Genomic DNA, 25480 nt, shown 5'->3' with positions numbered 1-25480 from the left:
AGAGAAGTGTATAAAGGCTTATTGCCTTCCCGCCAACATTCCATCTGCCAAAACAGAAAACCATGTCAACAGTGAATGAGTCCATTTGCACAAAGGAGGTTTTCAGTACTAAAATTCAAATGAAGTTTGGCTTTTTTAGTGTTATACTTTTAAAGTATTTTCTAGAATGGACTTTGAAGGAGTAATCATATCCTAATTACAGTATCTTCTCTTCCTATAGAGAACAGAGTTAAACATGTCCGTTTTAAATGAGAAAAATTTCAAACTCAGCATAGCAAGAATTATCCAATAAATAGAAAGTAATTTTTGCTATTGTCTCGTGCATTTCTGGTGATTTCCCCCCAATGCTCTAAATGTACTTGTAGAAGCTTTATATATAGAAATAATGATACTAAATGAATTTTAAAAACTAACCAATCTGCAGTTTCAGTACTTCTGATTTATGGGCTAGGAGAGGGAGAAGTTGGGTACAAAAAGCTGGTAAATTTGGCAGTAATTTAAAAATAAGGTCCATTTGTATAAACCTGAAAGAAGGTATACCACAAACAATTCATTATTTTCTTAAATATGGAAGAGAAAGATGCCTAATCTTAAGAAATACATTAACAAAGGAAGCATTATATTGGAAATTACTTAGATTAAAATAGGTTTCTACTTTCTTTGCATTTCTCCAGAGTTCTTTGTACACACGCGCGTGCACACCATACAGCTCATTTCTCATTAACATAAGACAGAGGTTAGACCATTTTATTTTATTTTTATCATTAAAAAATTTGTGTCATAAAATTTTGGCACATGTATGAGTAAATGTATGTTTTAGAAGTGCTCTTCAAAAATGAGTGTTAAGCCACTTTCGTTTTAACAATATTTATTACAAATCACATTTTATAAACACTAAATTACATATAAAAGCTAGACATAAATATACAGAAGCAAAAACAGCAGCCCTATTAACACAAGAGAAATAATCTAATCTAATGTTGAAACATGTATAACTTAAGAAAATTGCTAATTTTTCATTGCTAATAATTTTTCACGAATTCAAAAGCTATTCAGAAATGAAATGTTGTATACCATGATTACTATCAAAGTTTATAATTATAGAAACAACCACCATAGCACGACTTATTTTGAAAAATCTTTTCAAACATTCAGAAGCCAAATCACTGTCCTTAAAGACAAAATAAACTTGGGTAAAAGCTCTTATCTAACTGAAGAATATACAATTTTAGGCTTTGATTAGTAGTTACTAAATTTAGTGGGAAATTTTAAATTAACATCTCCCTTATATATTCCTGAGTTATTGCTAAAATACCATAGATAAAATAAAGAACTCAATTTACAGCTTTGCATGACATTGTATTACATGTTTGAAAGACAAAAAGTATTGTGATTATTTTAAATGTAAATAATGAGGTTTAATAATGTAATCATGATCACAAGGAATATGTTTAATTCAACTTAACTGTGGGACAAATTAATGCCCTCTGACCACTACTTGCAAAGCTCGTTTGTAAATTATGATTGACATTATATTAAACCTGTCACCAATTTTTATTTGCATCTTATTAAATCATTTTGACTTAAAGGAGAGGTTGACTATATAGTATAGAATGCTATTATAAAAAGATTAAAATGATGCAATGCAAATAGTTAGCACAAGGCCAGGCACAGGCTAGGTAGTCAATATTACTTACTAATTTAAAGTGAAAATTCTTTTAATGTTTTACGTCTGAACAACACATAATTCAATGTAGTAGTTAATATCTAAAAGCAGTTTAAACATGAAAATACATTTTTAGTAACAATCATATGGAGAATTTTTACAGGTGGCTATTTTCAGTCTTAGTTTTACTAAAATAGAATTAAATTTAAGGTTCGTTTTAAAAATAGACCTATGAAAGCTAATTTTCTATTAGCTGCTATATGTGATGTGGATGGCAGGTTCAGTCCCTTCTCACATGATCAACCTATCAACATCTTCTGACCTGATTACTTTAGATTACTACAAACCCCTTAAAACAGAGTTTCTCCTGGAGACTGAACCCGTGCATCTGGGGATTGGGTCCAAGAATGTGGATTTTTAAACAGTTAGCTCTCCCCTGCCTCCTGGTAAATTATTTTGGTCAAGTTGATTTAGAAAATAATGCTTTAAAGCAACAAAATAATTTTATCATACTTGAACATTATTTGATATGAGTGGCATGTCTAATGAAAATCAAATTTATCTAGCTTTTTAATAACCTGCATAGCTTATCATCATGCCTAAGTATTTCTTACCTAAATGTCACAAGATTTTGTTCTAATTCTCCTAATAGCCCTCAAGAGCTGATAAAATGGTAATCACCTTCTGGAAAACTGCCGGTGATTGGAATTTCACAGTTTTAGTGTTGCATATGCCTTTTCTTACCAGGAAGCAGAAGAGTCATCTAGCAGCTGTATTCAAAAACTAAACGGTGTGGAATTGATTCAAATAATTATTCTACTCACAAAGTAGTCTTTAAACAGCTATACTAACATCAGTTAGTAGAGTTACTTGTAAAAATGGTTATCAAATACCTATTAATTTAAAAAATTCAGTTTACAAAGTATTATGTCAACTCTGTGTACAAAATTTCATTCTCCATATTATGCACCTAGGAAGCAATTATTTAACTGGATACGTATATATGAAAAAAATATGCATAGGTTTGTTCTCATTGATCAACTAGTAATAAATCCCTCTAAATTAAAAAAGAAAAAAAATAAGCAATGGAATGTATTCTCAAACACATATCACAGGGCACTGAGGAAAGTTTAAATTATTAGAGATCTGAAAGAACATTTAATTAGGATTAAAATCATGAACTGTTACCCACTTTTGTTTTCTAATAACAGTACCATATGCAGAGAAACAAAACTGCGAGCTTACTGAAGTGGGGTACATAGTTTTTAAGCTGATTGAAACTACTTAATTGAAAATTAACTACTTTTGAAAGTCAAGTAGATGATGCAGTATTCAATGATTTATTAAAAAGTCAACTTTAACAATTTTAGCATTAGTAAAACCCACTGCTAATACACAAATTGGAAAGGACTTAACATCCAGTTCTTGGTTCCGCACTGCATTTCATATTCCCATCTGTATATCGGCAAAGTTGTAGAAGCTGTCTACATCTGCAGATGCTGTCTCCTTGCTTTCCGATACGAACATCTATTTGAAATACAAAAGAAACAAAAAATAAATACTAGTAATCTCCAAATTCCAAAGCCCACGTTCTCCACAGAAAAAAGTCACAAGCTTGCTATTTAAAAGAAATGCAAGTACATCATTTATAATATTTAATCAGTAGATTTTCTGTAGTATCTATGCAATATAGTTTCAATGGCTATAATGTAGATTGAGCTCTTTTTTTTTAAATTTTTTTTAAAGATTTTATTTTTTCCTTTTTCTCCCCAAAGCCCCCCGGTACATAGTTGTATATTCTTCGTTGTGGGTCCTTCTAGTTGTGGCATGTGGGACGCTGCCTCAGCGTGGTTTGATGAGCAGTGCCATGTCCGCGCCCAGGATTCGAACCAACGAAACACTGGGCCGCCTGCAGCGGAGCACGCGAACTTAACCACTCGGCCACAGGGCCAGCCCCTAGATTGAGCTCTTTTAAAAGCACTTCTGCTATAACTAAAGTCTTCGCTTTCCTAATACTTCAGTTGTATTTTATTACACTTGGAGTTTTATTTTGAATAGTGAATAGGGGCTGGCCCCGTGGCCGAGTGGTTAAGTTCGTGCGCTCTGCTTCGGCGGCCCAAGGTTTCGCCGGTTCGGATCCTGGGTGTGGACATGGCACCGCTCATCAGGCCACGTTGAGGCAGCGTCCCACTTGCCACAACTAGAAGGACCCACAACTAAAATATACAACTATGTACTGGGGGGATTTGGGGAGAAAAAGCAATTAAAAAAAAAGAAGATTGGCAACAGTTGTTAGCTCAGGTGCCAATCTTTAAAAAAAAAAAGCTACTGAATAAAGAGGTTTATTCAGAGAACTCTTAGTCTTTTTATTTTCTAATAATAATCTCAATAGGCTGAGAAGCAAAATTTGAGGTTATCTTTTTAAAGCTGCTAAAGATATATTATTAATTTTAAATGAATTATTTTCTAAACATAAATAAAGCAGTACTCAATAGAACCCTTCAAAAGTAGCTTTCACAAATGTCAGCCAGGAATTAGAGGAGACCTGGCTTCTATTCCAGCTTTATCATAAACTAGCTGTGTGATGCTGACAATTTAATAAACCTCCACGGGCTCAGTTTCCACACCTGTAAAATGTGGAAGCTGGATTAGACAATCTTTAACTCATCCAGATCTAAAAACTCCAAATCATATAGCCATTCCCTCTCTGTTTCTTTTTCTATTCAATCTGATTATCTTTGCCCTCTCCCTTAATACTGTGTGATGATAAAATGAGACAAAAGACAAAGTGTACTTTAAATTATGTAAGTTCAAATAATCATAAACCAAATCAGACTACAAAACCAAAAATTCCCTCTCAGATATTTATCAAAAAATAACCAGTTATATATATATATATACTCATTTAATCCTCTTATATGTTTGGTTTTTAAGTTATTTAAGTCTGAAATTCTTAAATACAGCAACATCATCAACATATCTAGAAAATACCTACATGTAATGATTTCTAGATATAGCTCAAGTTCAATTTCTGAAGCAAATAAAAACGAATACTGGGCAATAGGATTGTCTGTCTAAAAGATATAATCATAGAAATATAACATCTTTCAACATATCACTATTTTAAAAAAGGAAGGACTTCAAGAGGCATTTCATGAGACTTGACTTTAGAAACATGCATTATTGGAAGTTTTTAATAAGTAGATTCTTATTTTGTAAATTTTTAAGAAATTAAAATTTTAGTTTGGCAAAGCTTAGCTCTCAATTATTTAACACAGGTTCTAAAATTCATGACCTTCTATTTTTCTTTTTAATTCCAAGCAATACCAGGGATAAAAGTACTATTTGATTGTAAGGAAAAGGAAATGAAATGAAAAACTTTGATTGAAATGTAGTCAATAAAATCTTGTACCTTGGTGCCATTGAATGTCTCGTTGACAATGAGTTGACATCCTTCTACAGCACCGTCTCCATTAAACTCCAAGGCAATAACAGGACCTATAAGCAAACCCAAGAAGTCCTGTCTTATCATGAATACAAACCCATTCTAACATTAATCTTTTTATTTTTCCCTGAAGACTCTCCAGCCTCTTCTTTGGGAGGAAGAGAAAAGGAAGAAGGAAGTAGACAGATGGGACACATCACTTCAGCTACTTCTTCCTCCTCTAATCATAAAACAAATGAGCGCAGGGTCTCATCACGTGACGAGTAGCTTCAGTGCTATTATAGGACTAGAGTCACATTTTTAAGGGTTGTAAATAGTCTGGCTTTTCTGGGTTTCATTCTTCTATAAAAACCATAAAAATCTACCCATTTAGCAGTACAAAAAATAGTTGATAAAATGACAAATAAGATCAAAGGCAATTTAAGTCAGTTATAAGCAGGTTTTGCCAGGCAGCCAACCTTGCTTCCCACTCTCCTACTTACCAGCCAAGTTCTGGGCCACCAATAATGAAGCTAAGCCGAACAGTAATTGAGGCCAGGCACCAAAAGGAATGACCATCTGAAAGTATTTTTCTTGAGTGTGCCTTAAAACTTCATTCTAGAACCAACGGCCAAGTTTTTATTTTTTAAGTCTGAATAGCATATTGTGCCTTCTTTCCTACAAATTCATTTGAATACTTTTAAACCACTTGTACTTTAAATTCCAGTATAATGATTCATGGTTTAGTTTGGCTTGGATTTAAATGTAGCATTGGCACTACTGGTGTCAAATTGTTAGCAAACATGGCCATAAGTTAGCCAAACAAAATATGCCCTTCAATTCAATTAATATTTATTCAGCTACCACTATATTCCTAACAGATTTGATTTTTATCTCCTACAGTAATGGAGAAGTCTTGACCTCCAGGAAATTACAAATTTCTTGAAAAAAGACATAAACCCATTAAATAAATATGGAACAAGGGAAAATAATGAAATGTTAAGTAATGAAATACTAAGGTGAATGTAGTCATGTGCCATAGGACAAGGCACAAGAAAGAGAAAAGATCACACCACACTGGGCACCAAAATAACTGAGGGCTTGTGATTTAATACAGACAACAAACACAGAAAAGGCAGGATATATAACAGTCAACTGTACAATTAGATACAGAGAACAAATTAAAGTATGAGTGCTTTAGCATCACAGTGTAGATCAAGATAGGTGCTGAGTAAAGGAAAGAAGGTAACTGGGGACCATTTTCTCAGAAAAATGGATGATTCTCTTTCTGGGGCAAGAAAAGGGTAAGATCGACCTGGAATATCTTATTGAGCCAAAAAGTGATGAGGCTATCGAAGGCCAATGGGGTTGTATCAGAAGGACACAGGAGGCAGCCTGAAGGGGCTCCCAATGGCCAAATGAGACATGGTGAGATCAGAAGGACTAATGATAGCAATGTATTAAAACATACTGCAATATATCAAAAGTCATGAGTTCATAATGACATTTAAAAAGAGAAACAATTCATTGGACACCAGTGTAGGTTGCTAGGGCACCAATTCATTACTCTGAAAACTGATGCTAAATTATTTTCCCTTTATTTATTGTGCTTTTCTGATACGAAGCATATTTCAAGTTAACCAAACAGCTCTGATGTACAAGGAGAAGTTCTGTTAATATGCCTTAATAAATGCAGAGGTAATGACATGATTAGAAAATGATCAGTTTGCAACTCGTAATAAAATAACTGGATCAGGCAACGATCATCAGTGGTTTTAGCATCCCACAGGGAAACTGACAAGAAACTTTACAATAAAAAGAGAAGGCTGTCACCACCTGAACCTACCGATCCATCTTAGCATCCCTAAAAGTGCAACAATTAAACATTATGTGCCCTCTCATTTCACGCTATAGGAAATAGTACCACTCGTGAAATATTCTTGCCAAAAAAAAAAAAAACTAAACGAGTATAAACACGGCTTTGATCTAACTTCTAGTCTACAAGAACCATAAAGGAACAAATTAAACAAACTCATGCATACCACAGGACAACTGACCAGGTTTCTTTTACAAGACAAAGGCATGAAACAAAAGGGGAGTAGGAACACCTGTTTCTGGTTAGGAGAGCTATAAGATACAAAACAAGCATATACAGTGAGGGAGCCAATTTTAGATCTGGATCAAGTTAACTGTAAAAATACATAGATTGTATTGACAATTAGGGAAATTCGAATATGAACTGGGCATTAGATATTAAGGAATTGTTGTTAATCATGATAGATGTGATAATATAATGTAATGTTTAAGAAAACATCCATTTTAAATTTTGTTTTGTTTAAGACACATACTGAAATATTTAGGGATGAAATGACAGGACATATCAAAATTTGATTAAAATATTTCAGCAAAAGAAGAGATTATAGATTATTCTTTAGAGTATGGCAAAAAGTTGATAAAACTGGGGGATGGGTACACATGGGGTCATTGTACTCTCTACTTTTGAGGAGACAGAGTACATTTGGAAATTTACAAAGAGTTTAAAAAGCATTTTAAACTGAATAAATACTGAACTAAAAAGAAAAAACTGATGATAAATGTAGAGTTTCCAGTTTTGCAGAGAGTGGAAAGTTTGAATTAAGGTAGAATAGAGAATGCTTTTATTTAGAATTCACCACAAGGAAATACAGAAGATATATTTTTTAAGGTCAGACATTTATTACTGAAAGTTCCTGTATTCTACAAAGGCAATATAATCTAGGACTCAGAAATACAATTTTGGTAGAATTACCCAGGTACATAACTTGGCTGATATTCTTTGAGTAGAATATGATGAACTTCCAATAAGTGACCTAAAAATTTGCCAACAAAGAAACACGAATGAAAAATGTGGACAAGGGCATTAGTTTTGATTAACGTGTACATAATCTTAAATTTTTTAAAAATTACAAAGCTGACACCACACTTTTTAAGCAGTCATATTTGTCTGTCTTATGATGATGACCACAATTACTGTGATTATTTCAAACTGAACTATGAGGTCAACAAGGATCATCGGTCATGTTTTTAGGGTTTTAATGCTAACGTCTTATCAAATAGTTCGCAGCAGCTTTAAATCTAAATATTTGAACTGGCATGAAAAATTGTGAGACTTTGAAGTAAACAAAAAAGATTCCTGGATGTCCTATCTAACAAACTCTTCTGTGTTATCTAACGTGACCTTGGAAGAAGCCACTGTCACGTCTCCATTAGATTACAGCAACCACCTCCCAGCTGGTCTCTCTGCTCCCCCTAGAGCAACCAGAAGGAGAAAAGCTACATTTTAAAGGGACCAGGACATTTCTCTGCTCTGAAACCTCCAGTCAAATATGATCTATATTTTTCTTATTTTTAATTGTTCTAAAAATAACTGACAGTTTAAAGTAATAATATGAACAATGTATTAGGTGTTTATAGCATCTGTAATAGTAAAATATATAACAGTGACACAGGGATGGGAGGGAAGATTTGAGAATATAATGTTATTAGGTCCTTATATGCTATAGGTAAAGTGGTATAATATTATTAGAAGGTGGAGTCAAATTACTTAAATACGTATGCTGTAAAACCTAAGGTGACCATTAAATAAGATTTGGAAAAAGAGGCATAAATAATGTCAATAAAGGAGATAAAATGGAATCATAAAAAAATGCCCAATAAACAGAAGAAGAGGTAACAAGAAACAAAGAACAAATGGAACAGAAAGAAGCTAGCAAGTTGGTAGATGTTGATCCAAATATTATGAATCCCTTTCTATGTGAATGGTCTAAACATACCAGTTAAAAGACATAGATTGTCAGATTGGATTAAAAAGCGTGAACCAACTATATGCTGTTTACAAAAAATTCCTTTTAGATGTACAAACTTTGATAAGTTTAAAGCAAAGGGATAAAGATATATCATGAAACAGTATCAACCAAATGAAAGCTGGAGTAGCTACATTTCACACAAAGTAGATTTCAGAACAAGGAAGATTAGCAAACAAAGAGGGACATTATATAATGATAAAAGATTCTCCAAGGAGACATGACAATCCTAAACGTGTATGCACCTAACAACAGAGTTTCAAAATTCATGAGGCAAAACCCCATAGGACCTGAAAAGAGAAACAGATGAATCCACAAGTATAGTTGGAGTCTTTGACATTCCTCTCTCTTTAATTCATAGAATGAGTAGGCAGAAAATCAGTAAGGAAATAGATGACCTGAACAGCACTATCAACCAAATGGACCTACTGAACATTTATAGAACATTCCATCAAACAAAAGCAGATAATACATTCTTCTCATATACACACAGAATACTCACCAAGATAGACTATATTCTGTGCCACAAAACAAACCTTAACTAATTAAAGAAAATAGAAATCATACAATGTGCATTTCCAGACCATAACAGCATTAATCTAGAAATCAGTAACAGAAACACATCTGGACAATCTCCAAATGTTTGGAAGTTAAACAATAGAATTCTAAATAATCCATGGATCAAAGGAAAAGTTTCAAGGGAAACTAAAAAATATTCTGAACTACAGTCATGCATCACTTAACAACAGGGATATGTTCAGAGAACTGCACTGTTAAGTGATTTTGTTGTTGTGTGAACATCATAGCATGAACTTACACAAACCTAGATGGTATAGCCTACTACACACCTAGGCTGTATGGTACTAATTTTATGGGACCACCGTTGTACATGTGGTCTGTCATCGACTGAAACATCATTACGTGGCACATGACTGTACATCAGGGGTCAACACACTTTTTCTGTAAAGAACCAGGTAGGAAATATTTTAGGCTTAGCGGGCCTTACAGCGTCTGTCAGAACTAATCATCTCTGCTGTTATAGGGCAAAAGCAGCAAAACAACAGATAAAAGAATGAGCATGGCTGTGCTCCAATAAAGCTTCATTTACAAAACATGCAGTAGCCCATAATTTGCCAAACCCTGAATTAAATGAAAATACATCATATCAAAATTTGCAGGATGCAGCTAAAGCAGTGCTTACATTTTATACAGTTGATCCTCATTATTTGCAGATTCCTTATTTGCGAATTTGCCTACTTAGTAAAATTTATTTGTAAGCCCCAAATCAATACTTGCAGTCTTTTCATGGTCATTAGTAGACACACACAGAGCAGTGAAAAATTTGAGTTGCCTGACATGCATGTTCCCAGTGAAGGCAAACAAAGTGATGCTCTGCCTTCTTTTATCAGCATTCATTCTGTAAACAAGTGTCCTTTTCACAGTCTATTTAGTGCCACATTTTTGTTGGTGATTTTGATGTTTAAAATGGCCCCCAAACATAGCACTGAAGTGCTGTCTAATGTTCCTAAGCTTCGGAAGGCTGTGATGCGCCTTACAGAGAAAGTATCTGTTAGATAAGCTTCACTCAGGTATGAGTTACAGTGCTGTTGGCTGTGAGTTCAATGATATATACTAAATAAGGTGTCTTTAAACAGAAACACAGATACAACAAGGTTATGTATTGATTGGTTGACAAAAACGTTGTGACCAGAGACTTGCAGGAACCTAACCCTGTATTTCTCCTCGGAGCAACAGTTCAGTACTTACTAATTCAGCATTCACAGTGACTTTATAGAACATTACTGTGAATAACAAGAATCAACTCTATTAGAGAAGTATCTGAAATCAGTAACCTAAGCTTAAACCTTAGGAAACTAGAGAAAGAAGAGCAAATCAAACCCAAAGCAAGTGAAAGGGGAGGAAATAAGTATTAGAGCAGAGACCAATGAAATTGAAAAGAGAAAAATAGAGAAAAAACCCAGTGAAACAAAAAGCTGCTTCTTTGAAATTATCAATAAAATGATAAACCTCTATCTAGGCTGATGGGAGTGGGAGAGGACCCAAATTACCAATAGCAGGAATATAAGAGGAACATCACTACTGATCCCACAGACATGACTAAGAATAAGGAAATACTATAAACACTCTATGCCCATAAATTTGATAACTTAGATGAAATGAAACAATTTCCTGAAAGACAAAATCTATCAAAATTCACTCAAGGAGAAAAAGACATTCTGAAGAGCCCTATAAATAATAAATAAAATTTATAGCTAAAAATCTTTCCAAAAATTCTCCAGGCCCAGATGTTTTCACTGGCAAATTCTACCACAGGAAGAAATGATACCAATTCTCTATAATCTCTTCAAGATCATAGAAAAGAAAGGATACTTCTCAACTCATTTTATGAGGCCAGCATTACCCTAATATTAAAGCCAGACAAAGATATTACAAGAAAACGACAGACTAATATTCCTCATGAACAAAGATGCAAAAATCCTCAATAAAATAACAGCAAATCAAATCTGGCAATATATTAAAGGGATAATAATACATCATGATCAAGGGGGTTCATCTCAAAAATACAGGGCTGGTTCAACATTCAAAATCAACCAAAGTCAATCACCAGATTAAATGACTCAATAATAAAAAACATATGATCATCTCAATAAATGCAGAAAAAGCATTCAACAAAATTCAACATCCACGTGTGATAAAAACCCAACAAACTAGGAATAGAATGGAACTCCCTTAGCCTAATATAAAGTATGTATAAAAAACTTACAACTAACATCATTCTTAATGGTGAGACTGAACACTTTCACCCTGAGATCAGCAACAGGGCAAGGATGTCCTCTTTTCACTCTTCTATACAGCTTCATAGTGGAAGTCTTAGCCAGCATCATAATGCAAGAAAAAGAAATAAAAGGCATGTCAAAGGGACAGAGGAACCAATCTAAAAGAGCTCCCAAAGGCTAAAACTGCAACAATTTGATAGTATTGGATTATAACCCAAAGAATAAAATACATATCCATGAGTCCCTATTGACAGACATAAATGATTGAATAAATAAATGGGAGAGAAGGGAAATATCTTTCTTACAGAAGAATTCCAAATAATGTATGTACATAATCCCTTCTCTAGGAGGTAGAGCTTAATTCCCCTCTCCTTGAGTGTAGGTTGGTTTTAGTGACTCAACTTCCAAAACACAGAATATAGAGAGGGAAAAATAGGAAGTTTACAGTGTTCAGGAAACCTGGCAGATACCACCTGAACCAAGTCACTAAGGTCAACATCATCAGCAATAAGTCATGTTGCTATCGCTTGCTCTCTTATGTGATGTGATGAGAAGGGCACTTCATTTTTTCCCCCAAACCTATAACCCACGTCTAACCAGAGAAAACATCAGACAAACCCAAACTGAGGGACATTCTACAAAATAACTTTACCAGTACTGTTGAAATGTTTCAAGGTTATAAAAAACAAGGAAAGACTAAGGAACTGTCACAGATTAGAAGAGATTAAGGAGACATGACAACTAAATGCAATGTGGGATTGAATTCTGGAACAGAAAAAGGACCTAAGTGGGTGCCAGCCTGGTGGCGCGGCGGTTAAGTGCGCACGTTCCCCTTCTCGGCTGCCTGGGGTTCACCAGTTTGGATCCTGAGTGCAGACATGGCAGTGCTTGGCACACCAGGCTCTGGTAGGCATCCCAGTATAAAGTAGAGGAAGATGGGCATGCATGTTAGCTCAGGGCCAGTCTTCCTCAGCAAAAAGAGGAGGATTGGCAGCATTTAGCTCAGGGCTAATCTTCCTCAAAAAAAAAAGGACACAAGTAGAAAAAGTGATGAAATTTGAATAAAGTTTATAGTTTAAGTTAATAGTATTTTACCAATGTAAATTTCTTAGTTTTGACAAATGTACCATGGTTATGTTAACATTATGGGAAACTGGGTAAAGGGTATATGGAAACTCTCTGTACTACCTTCACAATTTTTCTGTAAATCTAAAACTATTCCAATATAAAAAGTTTATTAAAAAAAATAAAGGACGTCAGCAACATGGCAGCGTGAGCTCACCCGGGACTCTCTTCCCTCCAAATTACAACCAAAAAGAGCAACTGCTTTTCAACCAAAAAAAAAAATCCTAATAACAGAAATCGTCAGAGACCTACAGAAGCCAAATGACGGAAGGCGGAGAGGCTGCAGCCGGCCTTGGAGGAGCTGCAACAGGGTAGGAGAGAACTTCGCTCCCTCCCCTAGAGACTGGGATCACTGCCGTGGGTGAGGGAAGGAGTGGGGGAGGGGCTGTGCATCCACAGGATCATCCAGGACTCCCACTGCCTGTGCAGGGAAACCCTCTAATGGGAAAGCTTTCGTGTGGGGGAACCCCAGCAAGGCAGGGCCCCGTGAGACCAGAAAGTGAGAGCTGATCCAACACGGGTCAGCGTGAGTGAAAGTGCCCTTCCTCCCTCCACCCACGCTGCACGCGGCCATCATGGCTGAAGGTGGAGGGCTCAGAAAGCAAGGCTCTCGACCCCCATCTAGTGGCGACAGGCTGTAACTGCAACCGAATAATAGCATCATGCGCAAAAACTGCTCCTCTACCATCCAGCAATTTATAAAAGCTCCAGTCCAAAAGGAAAATAATAAAAATACAGAAGTAGGTCCTGAGGGCTTGGAAATGGGTAAACTAAGTGAAGATGAGTTCAAAATAGCTATCATCAAAATATTCAATGAGGTAAAGGGAAATATAGAGAAACAAGTCAACGAGTTCTGGAGTTACTTCACAAAAGAGATTGAAATTATAAAGAAGAATTAATTAGAAATACTAGAGATGAAAAATACAACGGATCAGATAAAACAGAATATGGGTTCCCTGAATGCCCATGCAGACACCATAGAGGAGAAAATTAGCATAATCGAAGATAGACAGGCTGAATGGCTCCAGACAGAGGAAGAAAGAGAACTAAGAATTTAAAAAACTGAAGAAAATCTCAGAGAAATAGCTGACTCAATGAGAAAATGCAACTTGAGAATCATCAGAATTCCTGAGGGTGTGGAAAAGGAAAATGGAGCAGAAAGTGTGCTCAACAAAATAATAGAAGAGAACTTCCCAAATCTAGGGATTGAGAGAGAAATGTGTGCGGAGGAAGCTTTCAGATCTCCTAGATTTCTCAATGTAAAAAGACCTACTGCAAGGCATATAGTAGTAAAAATGGCAAAAATGAATGACAAAGAAAGAATACTCAGGGCAGCAAGGCAGAAGAAAATAACCTACAAAGGCACCCCCATCAGACTTTCAGCGGATTTCTCTACAGAAACCTTACAAGCTAGGAGAGATTGCAGTGACATATTCAAAACTTTAAAGGATAAAAATCTTCAGCCAAGAATACTCTATCCAGAAAAAATATCCTTCAGATATGAGGGAGAAATTAAATCTTTTCCAGACAAACAAAAGCTAAGGGAATTTGTAGTCACAAGACCTCCACTACAAGAAATCCTCAAGAAGGCTCTCATACCTGAAAAAAAGGGAGTAAGGGGTCACAAAACACAGAGTAGGGAGAGAAATAGAATCTGAATAGGATAGTAAATATTCAACTATAGCATTAGGATAAAGGGAAGGAAATCAACAAAGCAAAGACAATCTTATCACTCTAACCACAAACTCACAACACAAGTTGGAGTAAGAGATGAAAATAATAATTTAGGAGGGGAGGAGGAAAGGGACTGAATCAGTCTAGGCTAAGGAAGTAAGAGACCACCAGAAAATGGACTATGATATACACGAGATTCTGAATACAAACTTCAGGGTAGCCACTAAACTAAAAAACAGAACAGAGACACAAAACATAAATAAGGAAAAATCTAAGAAACCCAGCATAAGAAATTGCAGAAGTCAATGGGTAGGCTACAACACACACAACGAGAAACAAAGGAAACACAGGAAAACAGGAAAACGAGCAACAGAATGACAGCATTAAGCCCTCATGCATCAATACTCACCTTCAATGTAAACAGATTGAACTCTCCAATAAAAAGACACAGAGTGGCAAAACGGATTAAAGAACAAGATCCAACAATTTGTTGCCTCCAGAAAACACACCTTAGCTCCAAGGACAAACACAGGCTCAGAGTGAAGGGGTGGAGGACAATACTTCAAGCTAATAGCAAACAAAAGAAAGCAGGTGTCGCAATACTTATATCAGACAAAACAGACTTCAAGATAAGGCAGATAAAGAGAGACATAGAGGGCCAATATATAATGATCAAAGGGACACTTCATCAAGAAGAAATAACGCTTATAAATATCTATGCACCCAACACAGGAGCACCAAAGTTCATAAAGCAACTATTAACAAACCTAAAAGAAGATATCAAAAATAACACAATAATAGGAGGGGACCTCAACACCCCACTCACATTAATGGACAGATCGTCCAGACAGAAAATCAACAAACAGCGGAGCTAAACGAAAAGCTAAAACACTTGGACTTAATAGACATATATAGAACACTTCATCCAAAAACAGCAGAATACACATTCTTCTCAAACATGCATTGAAGATTCTCAAGGATAGACCATATATTGGGAAACAAGGCAAGCTTCTACAAATTTAAAAAAATTGAAATAATAACAAGCATCTTCTCTGATCATAATGCTATAAAGTTAGAAATTAATTAGAAGAAGAAAGCTGAGAAAGGCACAAGGATGTGGAGACTAAACAATACGCTATTGAACAAGCAATGGATCATTGAAGAAATTAAAGAAGAAATCAAAAAATACCTGGAGACAAATGAAAATGATAACATGCCATACCAACTCATATGGGATGCAGCAAAAGGTGTATTAAGAGGAAAATTCATCACAAGACAGACACATCTTAACAAACAAGAAAAATCCCAAATCAGCAATCTTAAACTACACCTAACTGAATTAGAGAAAGAAGAACAAAGCCCAAAGTCAGGAGAAGGAGAGAAATAATAAAAATCAGAGCAGAAATAAATGCTATTGAAACAAAAAAGGCAGTAGAAAGGATCAATGAAACAAAGAGCTGGTTCTTTGAGAAGATAAATAAAATTGACAAACCCCTAGCCAAACTTACAAAGAAAAAAAGAGAGAAAGCTCAAATAAACAAAATCAGACAGGAAAGAGGAGAAATAACAACAGACTCCGCAGAAATACAATGGATTATAAGAGAATCTACGAAAAACTATATGCCAGCAAAATGGATAACCTAGAGGAAATGGATAAATTCTTGGACTCCTACAATCTCCCACAGCTTAGTCAAGAAGAAGCAGACAATTTGAACAGACCAATCACAAGGAAAGAGATTGAAACAGCAATCAAAAGCATCCCAAAGAATAAAACCCCAGGACTAGATGGCTTTCCTGGGGAATTCTACCAACTTTCAGAGAGGATTTAATATCCATCCTTTTCAAGCTATTCCAAAAAAATTAGGGAGGATGGAACACTTCCTAACACATTCTATGAGGCCAACACCACACTGATACCAAAGCCTGACAAGGACACCACGAAAAAGGAGAACTACAGGCCAATATTGCTGATGAACATAGATGCAAAAATTATCAACAAAATTTTGGCAACCCAAATACAGCAATTCATCAAAAGGATCATACATCATGATCAAGTGGGATTCATACCAGGGACACAGGGATGGTTCAACATCCGCAAATCAATCAACGTGATACACCACATCACCAAACTGAGGAATAAAAACCACATGATCATCTCAATAGATTCAGAGAAAGCATTTGACAAGATCCAACAGCCATTTATGATAAAAACTCTGAACAAAATGGGGATAGACGGGAACTACCTCAACATAATAAAGGCCATCTATGACACACCCACAGCCAACAACATACTCAATGGGCGAAAACTGAATGCCATCCCCCTGAAAACAGGAACAGGACAAGGATGCCCTCTGTCACCACTCTTATTTAACACAGTACTGGAGGTCCTGGCCAGAGCAATCAGGGAAGAAAAAGGAATAAAAGGAATCCAAATAGGGAGGAAAGAAGTGAAACTCTTGCTGTTTGCAGATGACATGATCTGATATATAGAAAACCCCAAAGAATCCATTGGAAAACTTTTAGAAGTAATCAACAATTACAGCAAAGTTGCAGGGTATAAAATCAATTTACATAAATCAGTAGCATTTCTATACTCTAATAACGAACTAACAGAAAAAGAACTCAAGAACACAATACCATTCACAATCGCAACAAAAAGAATAAAATACCTCCGGGTGAATTTAAGGAAGTGAAAGACCTATGCAATGAAAATTACAAGGCTTTTCTGGAAGAAATGAATGATGACATAAAGAGATGGAAAGACATTCCATGCACATGGATTGGAAGAATAAACATAGTTTAAATGCCCATTCTACCCAAAGCAATCAACAGATTCAACGCCATCCCAATCAGAATCCCAATGACGTTGTTTACAGAAATAGAACAAAGAATCCTGAAATTCATATGGGGCAACAAAATACCCTGAATTGCTAAAGCAATACTGAGAAAAAAGAACACAGCTGGAGGCATCACAATCCCTGACTTCAAAACATACTACAAAGCTACAGTAATCAAAACAGCATGGTACTGGTACAAAAACAGGTGCACAGATCAATGGAACAGAATTGAAAGCCCAGAAATAAAACCACACATCTATGGACAGCTAATCTTCAACAAAGGAGCTGAGGGCATACAATGCAGAAAAGAAAGTCTTTTCAACAAATGGTGCTGGGAAAACTGGAAAGCCACAGGTAAAAGAATGAAAATTGACCATTCTTTTTCACCATTCACCAAAATAAACTCAAAATGGATCAAAGACCTAAAGCTGAGACCTGAAACCATAAGGCTTCTAGAATAAAATGTAGGCAGTACACTCTTTGACATCAGTATTAAAAGGATCTTTTCAGACACCATGTCTTCTCAGACAAGGGAAACAATAGAAAGAATAAACAAATGGGACTTCATCAGACTAAAGAGCTTCTTCAAGGCAAGGGAAAACAGGATTGAAACAAAAAAACCCACTAAGTGGGAAAAAATATTTGCAAGTAATACATCTGACAAAGGCTTAATATCCATAATATATAAAGAACTCACACATCTCGACAACAAAAAATTAAACAACCCGATCAAAAAATGGGCAGGAGACACGAACAGACATTTCTCCAAAGAAGATATACGGATGGCCAATAGGCACATGAAAAGATGTTCATCATCACTGATCATCAGGGAAATGCAAATCAAAACTACACTAAGATATCACCTTACACCCATTAGAAGGACAAAAATAATTAAAACAAATAGTAACAAATGTTGGAGAGGTTGTGGAGAAAAAGGAACCCTCATGCACTGCTGGTGGGAATGCAAACTGATGCAGCCACTATGGAAAACAGTATGGAGATTCCTCAAAAAATTAAAAATAGAACTACCATGACCCAGCTATCCCACTACTGGGTATCTATCCAAAGAACTTGAAGTCAGCAATTCCAAAAGTCCCATGCACCCCTATGTTCATTGCAGCATTATTTACAATAGCCAAGACGTGGAAGCAACCTAAGTGCCCATCAACAGATGAATGGATAAAGAAGATGTGGTATATATACACAATGGAATACTACTCAGCCGTAAAAAAGAACAAAATTGTCCCATTTGGAACAACATGGATGGACCTTGAGGGAATTATGTTAAATGAAATAAGCCAGATAGAGAAGGACAATCTCTGTATGACTCCACTCATATGAGGAGCTTAAACATGTGGACAAAGAGAACAGATTAGTGGCTATGTGGGGAAAGGGGGGGGTGGGGGCTGGGCACACAGGATGAAGGGGTGCACCTACAACATGATTGACAAACAATAATGTACAACTGAAATTTCACAAGATTGTAACCTATCAACTCAATAAAAAATGCAAAAAAAAAATTAAAAAATAAAAATGTTTAGTAGCTTCTCATCTCACTCAGACTAGAAGCCAAAGTGTCTACAGTGGCCTACAAGGCCCTAAATTATCTAACTCCTCCACTACTACTTCTCAGATCTCATCTACTATGTTTGTTGAATAAATGAATGAATGACCCTCTAAAACAAAGGAACCCAAGTCTGACTAATCATCAGAATCATCTGGGGAAATTTTTAAATGCATATTCCAAGGGTATATCTCAGAGACATTTGGCTCAGTCTTTCTGAGGCAGGAGTTGGAAATTTACATCTTTGAAAGCACCCTAGATGGTTCTGAGGATTAGTCAGGTTGAAGATTCTCAAGATGGAAAACAATGAATTCTCTCATTAAGCAGTCACATAGATTTATTAATTGAAAGTACATAACTATGACTACTTTAACTGAAGAGGAAAATTTAGAGACTCTAAAGTACAAAGTATTTGAAAGAAAAGTGAATTTTCAAAAGAGTAAGTCCACCCTCAGCTCAGAACAGTGCTTTGCAACTGGGAGCAATTTTACCCTCCAGGGAACATTTGGCAATGTCTGGAAACATTTTTGGTTGCCACAATTGGGGCAGTGTGCTACTGGCACGTAGTCAGAAGAGGCAGGGACACTACTAAACATCTTAGAATGTACAAGACAGCCCCCCACAACAAAGAATTATCTGTCCTAAAATGTCAATCATGCTGAGGCTGAGCAATCCTCCTTAGAATGACTGATGGCCACTTTTAGGTAAGGACCCAATCCATCCAACTCCTGGTGGAATATCTCCACTGACAGCCTGCTCACTATTCCACATCAATCAATGCACTACTGGGCAGCTTAAAATTTTTCCCCAACTTTTTATTTTGGAAAATTCCAAACACCATAGAAAAGATGAAAGAAGAACATAAACATCCATTTGCTCTTCGCCTACACCCGTCAAATGTTAACATTTGGCCAAATTTCCTTTATCACATGCTATACCCAAACACACATGCACACATACACACACACTGTTTTTGTTTTGCTGAGTCATTTGAAAATAGCAGACATCATGATACTTCAGCGTGCATCTCCTACATAACCAGGATACCACTAGCATACCTAAGGATACTAACAATAATTCCACACTATCATCTTCAAACTTCCCCAGTTGTCTCCAAAATGTCTTTTACAGCTTTATAACTCACCCACCCCCAATCCAAGATCCAACCAAGGTCATCCCTTGCATTTAGTTGTTTCTTTTATCCAAGAACAGTCCTCCATCGTTTTTGTTTGTTTTCCAGGACATCGTCTGAAGAGTCCTAGCCAGCTGTCTTGTAGAATGTCTTCAGTTGTGGATTTGTCTCCCTGTTTCCTCATGGTGTCATTTAACATAACCCTAGATTTCCTTTCTTTCCTATAAACTAGAAGGCAAGTCTTGGATCGATTAGATTCAGGTTAAATATTTTTGGCAAGAAGACTTCATAGGTGATGTTGTGTATTTCTTGTTGCGCCACATCAGGAGAAATACACTGGCAGGCTGCCCTGCCATCAGTGACGCTAAGTTTGATCACTGGGTTAATGGGATCATCAAGTTTCTGCTGTAAAGGTACACTCCGCCTTGGAATTAGAATGTATAAATACTCTATTTCTTATCAGCTTTTCCCCCAATAGTTTTAGCATTCACTGATAATCTTTGTCTGAAGTATTATATCGAGGGCTGGAAAAAGTCTATCATTCCTTCTACATTTATTAGCTCACAGTATTCTGTACAGAGCAGAAGAGCTTTCCTTTATTTCCTCTTCCCCTCTTTTTTATTATGACTAGATGCATAGATCTCTGCTGCTGTTAAATAAATTCCTTTCATTATTCTTTTTGATGCTCAAATTGTCCCACATTTGGCCAGTGGAAACTCCTTCACGCTGGCTCCTGTGACCTTTTGATGTACCTCATTAGTCTTTGAGTACTTCCTGTGAGTATCTCTGGTTTATATGACATTTATTTGCTGAAATTCCTATAACATCTGCCCATTGGTTTTGGTTCTACTTTTTGGAGGAACAGAACATTTTACTTCTTCCATGTAGAATGTTGTGTTAAGTAAACACAGATATTATATTTGGGTTGGAGCAATTCTATGAAACCACTACACTAACAGTACATGAGTACATAGATCATTAATGTAGACTTACTCGTATGCTCACTTCATCCCTAATTCTCACACTTTAGGATGTCCATTACACTTATTACTTGATTCAATTTATAAAAGCTGCTGAGAGTTTAAAGGTTCATTTTCAAGGTTCCATCAGAATGTTCCCATGTCAAAATGGTCGCACCAAAGGAGCCAGGTCACGATTTCCTATTGGTAATCTGGGAGAGATTCATGCACTGGGTTGGAGCGAATCCTTGATGCTACTCGAGTAACCACAAGGTATATGAGATACTGTATTAATACTTAAGGGCTGACTCACACCCAGCATTAGTTATTAAAGTTATCCTAACAATCCTCCAACGTTTTCACACAGGTTTTTGCAGTTTATTACAACTTCTTTATTTATAAAGAGCATGTAAATGCAGATGCACCCTCTTTCTAGGGTATACCCCTTCAGCATTGCATATCTCTACACATATTTGCTCAGGCTCGTCAAGAAAAGTCTGATGAGCTTTGAGCAAACAATGTCCCTGCTCTGACAGATAAATAGTATTCTGTCCTCTAGAATAAGTACACCTTCAAAGGCATACAGGCAGACAGCAGCCCTTCAGGAGGGCACATGAGCTCTAGTTCCTCTGTGTGCAGACATATTTCCAGCATCTGAAATTTATTGGTGGCAGTCGCCCACTGGGGAAAACAATTCTAATTATGCATGAGAAGTTAATCAATTATATCAAATACATAAAATAGTACACCATTTTATTTATATTTCTTATTTCTTTTCCAGTATGGTCAAAGCACACTGAAAGCAGAAAGAATCCTCATCAAGTGCTTTGTAACTGTGGGCAGGGAAAATGAAATGGTCACTCACTGTAATACAATAATACGACAATAATTAAAAAGAATAAAATACATAATAATAAAATGTGACTTTCAAGTACTAAGATGATAGAATAGGAAAAAATCCTAATGCCTAACTTCTGGTTAGTTATATAAGGTTTTTTGAATGATGTGAAATTCTGACATTTCTGAATAGTAATAGGAAAAAACATAAAACAAATGAGAAAGAGAAGGCAATGGAAGAGAAATGCTAAAGGCAGAAATAAATCAAATCAGCATGTCAAGAGAATAACCACAAAAGTAGACGAATCATCCAGAAGGTACCTTTGTTCAGAAGAGGAAGGAAGTCAGCTGCTTTTTCCCGAAAAACTCTCTGAGCATCCTCAGCTTTCATTGACACTTCCTTTGTCTGAACTAGGAAAAAGCCTTTATTAACCATCTGTGGAAAATAAAATTTCATTTAGATTTTAAAATGACCTTCTGAGAGTAAAACAATATTTTCCTATTCTCGTATTTTTCTGCACCAAACGCAACACAGCCTGCTGCTTTTTGTTTTAGCGATGACTCTCATTCAGGGTGTTTGCTCTAACAAGTTTCCACATATACGGGGTTCTTCCTTCCAGATGGGTGGTTCTGGTTAAGAATTAGTACTGCAATGCCTACTGTTAAGATTAGAGTCCAACAAATGTGAATTATCCCTCAAAATTTAAAACATACTTAAAAATTTTCTTTGACTGAAACTAACAGATGGAAGCTTTAGTTTGGTGATACTGCAAATGTCCAATGAGAGGAGAATGGTTAAGTAAATTACAGTACATTTACATGATAAAGTATCATAGTTCATCAAATATAACAAATAAGATGGGGAAAAGCTTACATGATAATGTTAATCTTAAAAAGCACGATACACATGTATACAGTGTAGCACAATAACAATAGATTACATTTATGGAGCAGTTACTATGTGCCAGGCAGTTTTGTGCACTTTGCGTGTATAACACATTTAGCCCTCAGGTGAGGTACCTATTACTACTCTCATTTTATAGACAAGAAAACTAAGGCACAGAGTGGTTAAGGAACCTGCCCAAGGTCACACAACTATTAAGTAACAGAGCTGTGATTCAAACCCAATTAATCTGATTATAGACTAAATAAATTAAAAATTATTCCTAAAAAGACTATTCAAGGTACATTATGGATTATTTTTAAACTTATTTCTACAGTTTTCTACAATAAGTACATATTAATTTTTAAAATAATTATGGAAGTAGTTTTAAAAAATGCAAAGTCATTCAACCAATTAATTTTTTTTAGCAAAGCCTCTTGGGGTTTTAATTATAAAAGTAACATAGGCTCAATACAGAACATTTGAAAACAAAGAAATATCAACCAAAGTGCTACCACTCAAGGATGCCACTGCCCATATCGGTGTACTTCCTTTTACTCTCCCAGTTTTCTTTTTCCCCCATTACAGAAATAATACATGTTCATTGTAAAATCCATAGAACCACAAAAAAGAAAACTCTGCTCTTAATCCACTTCCTAAGAATAACCATAACTGTTAACATTTTAGTATATATAATTTTCCAGACTTACCTACTTTATTTAATTTTTTAAGGAAGATTAGCCCTGAGCTAACATCTGCTGTAGATTCTCCTCTTTTTGCTGAGGAAGACTGGCCCTGAGCTAACATCCGTGCCCATCTTCCTCCACTTTATACGTGGGACGCCTACCACAGCATGGCTTGACAAGCGGTGCCATGTCCGCACCCGGGATCCGAACTGGCGAACCCCAGGCCGCCAAAGCGGAACATGCGAACTTAACCACTGTGCTACTGGGCCAGCCCCAGACTTATCTACTTAAAAAAGAATCAGATACTTACATAATATTCTACAGATTTTCACTTACTTGATTGTGAACATTTTCCAGCAATTCTACTATAAAATCAGTTTTAATGGTTGACAGTATTTCATTCTATGGCTACATTATTCCATACCATTCCATCAAATTGGAATCAAACTTAAATCTGTTTTCAAAGCCCTCAATGCTGCCTCAGAAAAAAGAAACATACATAAAAAAGTAGCAGAAAATTACACGGACATCACTGCCAGATGATGACTGCAAAGTTACTTAAAATATCAGAAACAATCCTACATCTGCTTCTAATTTTCTAGACAGCTCGTTACCTCTCACTTTATAATCAGACACATAAACTGACAAAAGATGATTAATTCAAAATGCCGTTACCTAAAAACAAATAAGGAACTATGAAAACTATATCTGTTTTGATATATCACTGCAGATTGTTGAAGAGACTCTTTTTCATGAAAATTCTTCTACTTTTAAAGACTAGAAAATAGTGGTAACTACCCAACTTAAATTATGCAATATTTTACTTCCAAACAATTGTGCATACTTTTACTCTAATTTTCCTGTGCGTATCTGTGATGCAGGTAAGAGCCTGCAAGAAATCTGAGTTTTAGGTGAGAAAACTGAGGCCCAGTAACTTCTCTTGACTCCCAAGGGAATGTGCTCTGCTTTACCCAGCTTTTCTGGACTTCCTACTCTCTTAAGTTTTATACTTCCTATCTCAAAAAAAAAAACATTATGATAAGTTTAATTTATGAAAACGTGAAACAAAATTCTGTGATACTCCTAGGGTTTAACAAAAGCAGAGTTAGCAACCACAGTTCCAATCTAAGCTATCCTAAGCTATTTGTGTTATGAAATGAGACTCAAGTTTCATTTTTCCATCTCAGAATTAACTAGCTTCTACACATATTTTCCTGGGAACTCGAGCTTCATTTTTTAAAAAACACGTAATCTTGGGGCCAGCCCCGTGGCTGAGTGGTTACGTTCCTGCGCTCCACTTGGGCGGCCGGTTCGGATCCTGGGCGCAGACCTTGCACCGCTCATCAGGCCACGCTGAGGCAGCGTCCCACATAGCACAACCAGAGGGACCTACAGCTAGAATACACAACTATGTACTGGGGGCTTTGGGGAGAAGAAGAAGAAACAAACAAACCAAGATTGGCAACATGTTAGCTCGGGCGCCAAGCTTAAGAAGGAAAAAAAGAATTAAAAAAAACTTTGTAACCTCTCTCTTAATATGTAAGTCACTGGTCTTTCAGCACATTTGATACCCTCTTCACAGGTACTTGGCCTTTTCTTCTCTTTTCATTCCTTAATTCCGATTTCAGAATTAGATAGGATAACTGTAGCCAGAAAGTCCCAGGGCTTTTCTTTCTAGGCTGGAGGGTAGTAGCTGCCTTGACTCCACATACTTTGGATCACATTCCTGTTCCACCAGGCTTTTATCAACTTCCCTTCACCACGGAGGCAGCATGGTAGCAGCATGCTTAAGGGTTAAGACTGTGGCCTACAAAGCGAGACTGCCCTGGATTTAAATCATGGCTCTGCTGTTTACCAGCTGAGTGACCTTTTGAAGGTTACTTACCCTCTCTGTGGCTCATTTTCCTTATCTGTGAAAAGGGGAATAATGGTACCTATTTCATAGGTTATCCTGAATTAAGTGAGTTAATCCATTTAAATCCCTTACAACAGTGTCTGGTATATAGTAACACTGTATAAATGTTAGCTATTATTGTTGTTGTTGTTGTTAGAG

General features: G+C 36.2%; 1 protein-coding gene across 1 annotated transcript in view; it reads right to left on the bottom strand.

Moving 5' to 3' along the window:
- Positions 1 to 851: 851 nt before the first annotated feature.
- RP2 (RP2 activator of ARL3 GTPase) overlaps positions 852 to 25480 on the bottom strand; it is a 38242-nt gene continuing 13613 nt past the window's right edge. Inside the window, exons 3-5 of the mRNA XM_001491267.6 lie at positions 22180 to 22294; positions 5079 to 5164; positions 852 to 3193 (exon numbers count right to left, since the gene is read on the bottom strand). Coding sequence (XP_001491317.1) covers positions 3110 to 3193; positions 5079 to 5164; positions 22180 to 22294 — 285 coding nt within the window. The 3' untranslated portion in view covers positions 852 to 3109. The remainder of the gene's footprint in view (positions 3194 to 5078; positions 5165 to 22179; positions 22295 to 25480) is intronic.

Source organism: Equus caballus, chromosome X (assembly GCF_041296265.1).
Source record: "Equus caballus isolate H_3958 breed thoroughbred chromosome X, TB-T2T, whole genome shotgun sequence".
NCBI classification, from domain to species: domain Eukaryota; kingdom Metazoa; phylum Chordata; class Mammalia; order Perissodactyla; family Equidae; genus Equus; species Equus caballus.
The sequence above is the reverse complement of the archived record's forward strand: the minus strand, read 5'-3'. Positions and strand labels throughout refer to the sequence as shown.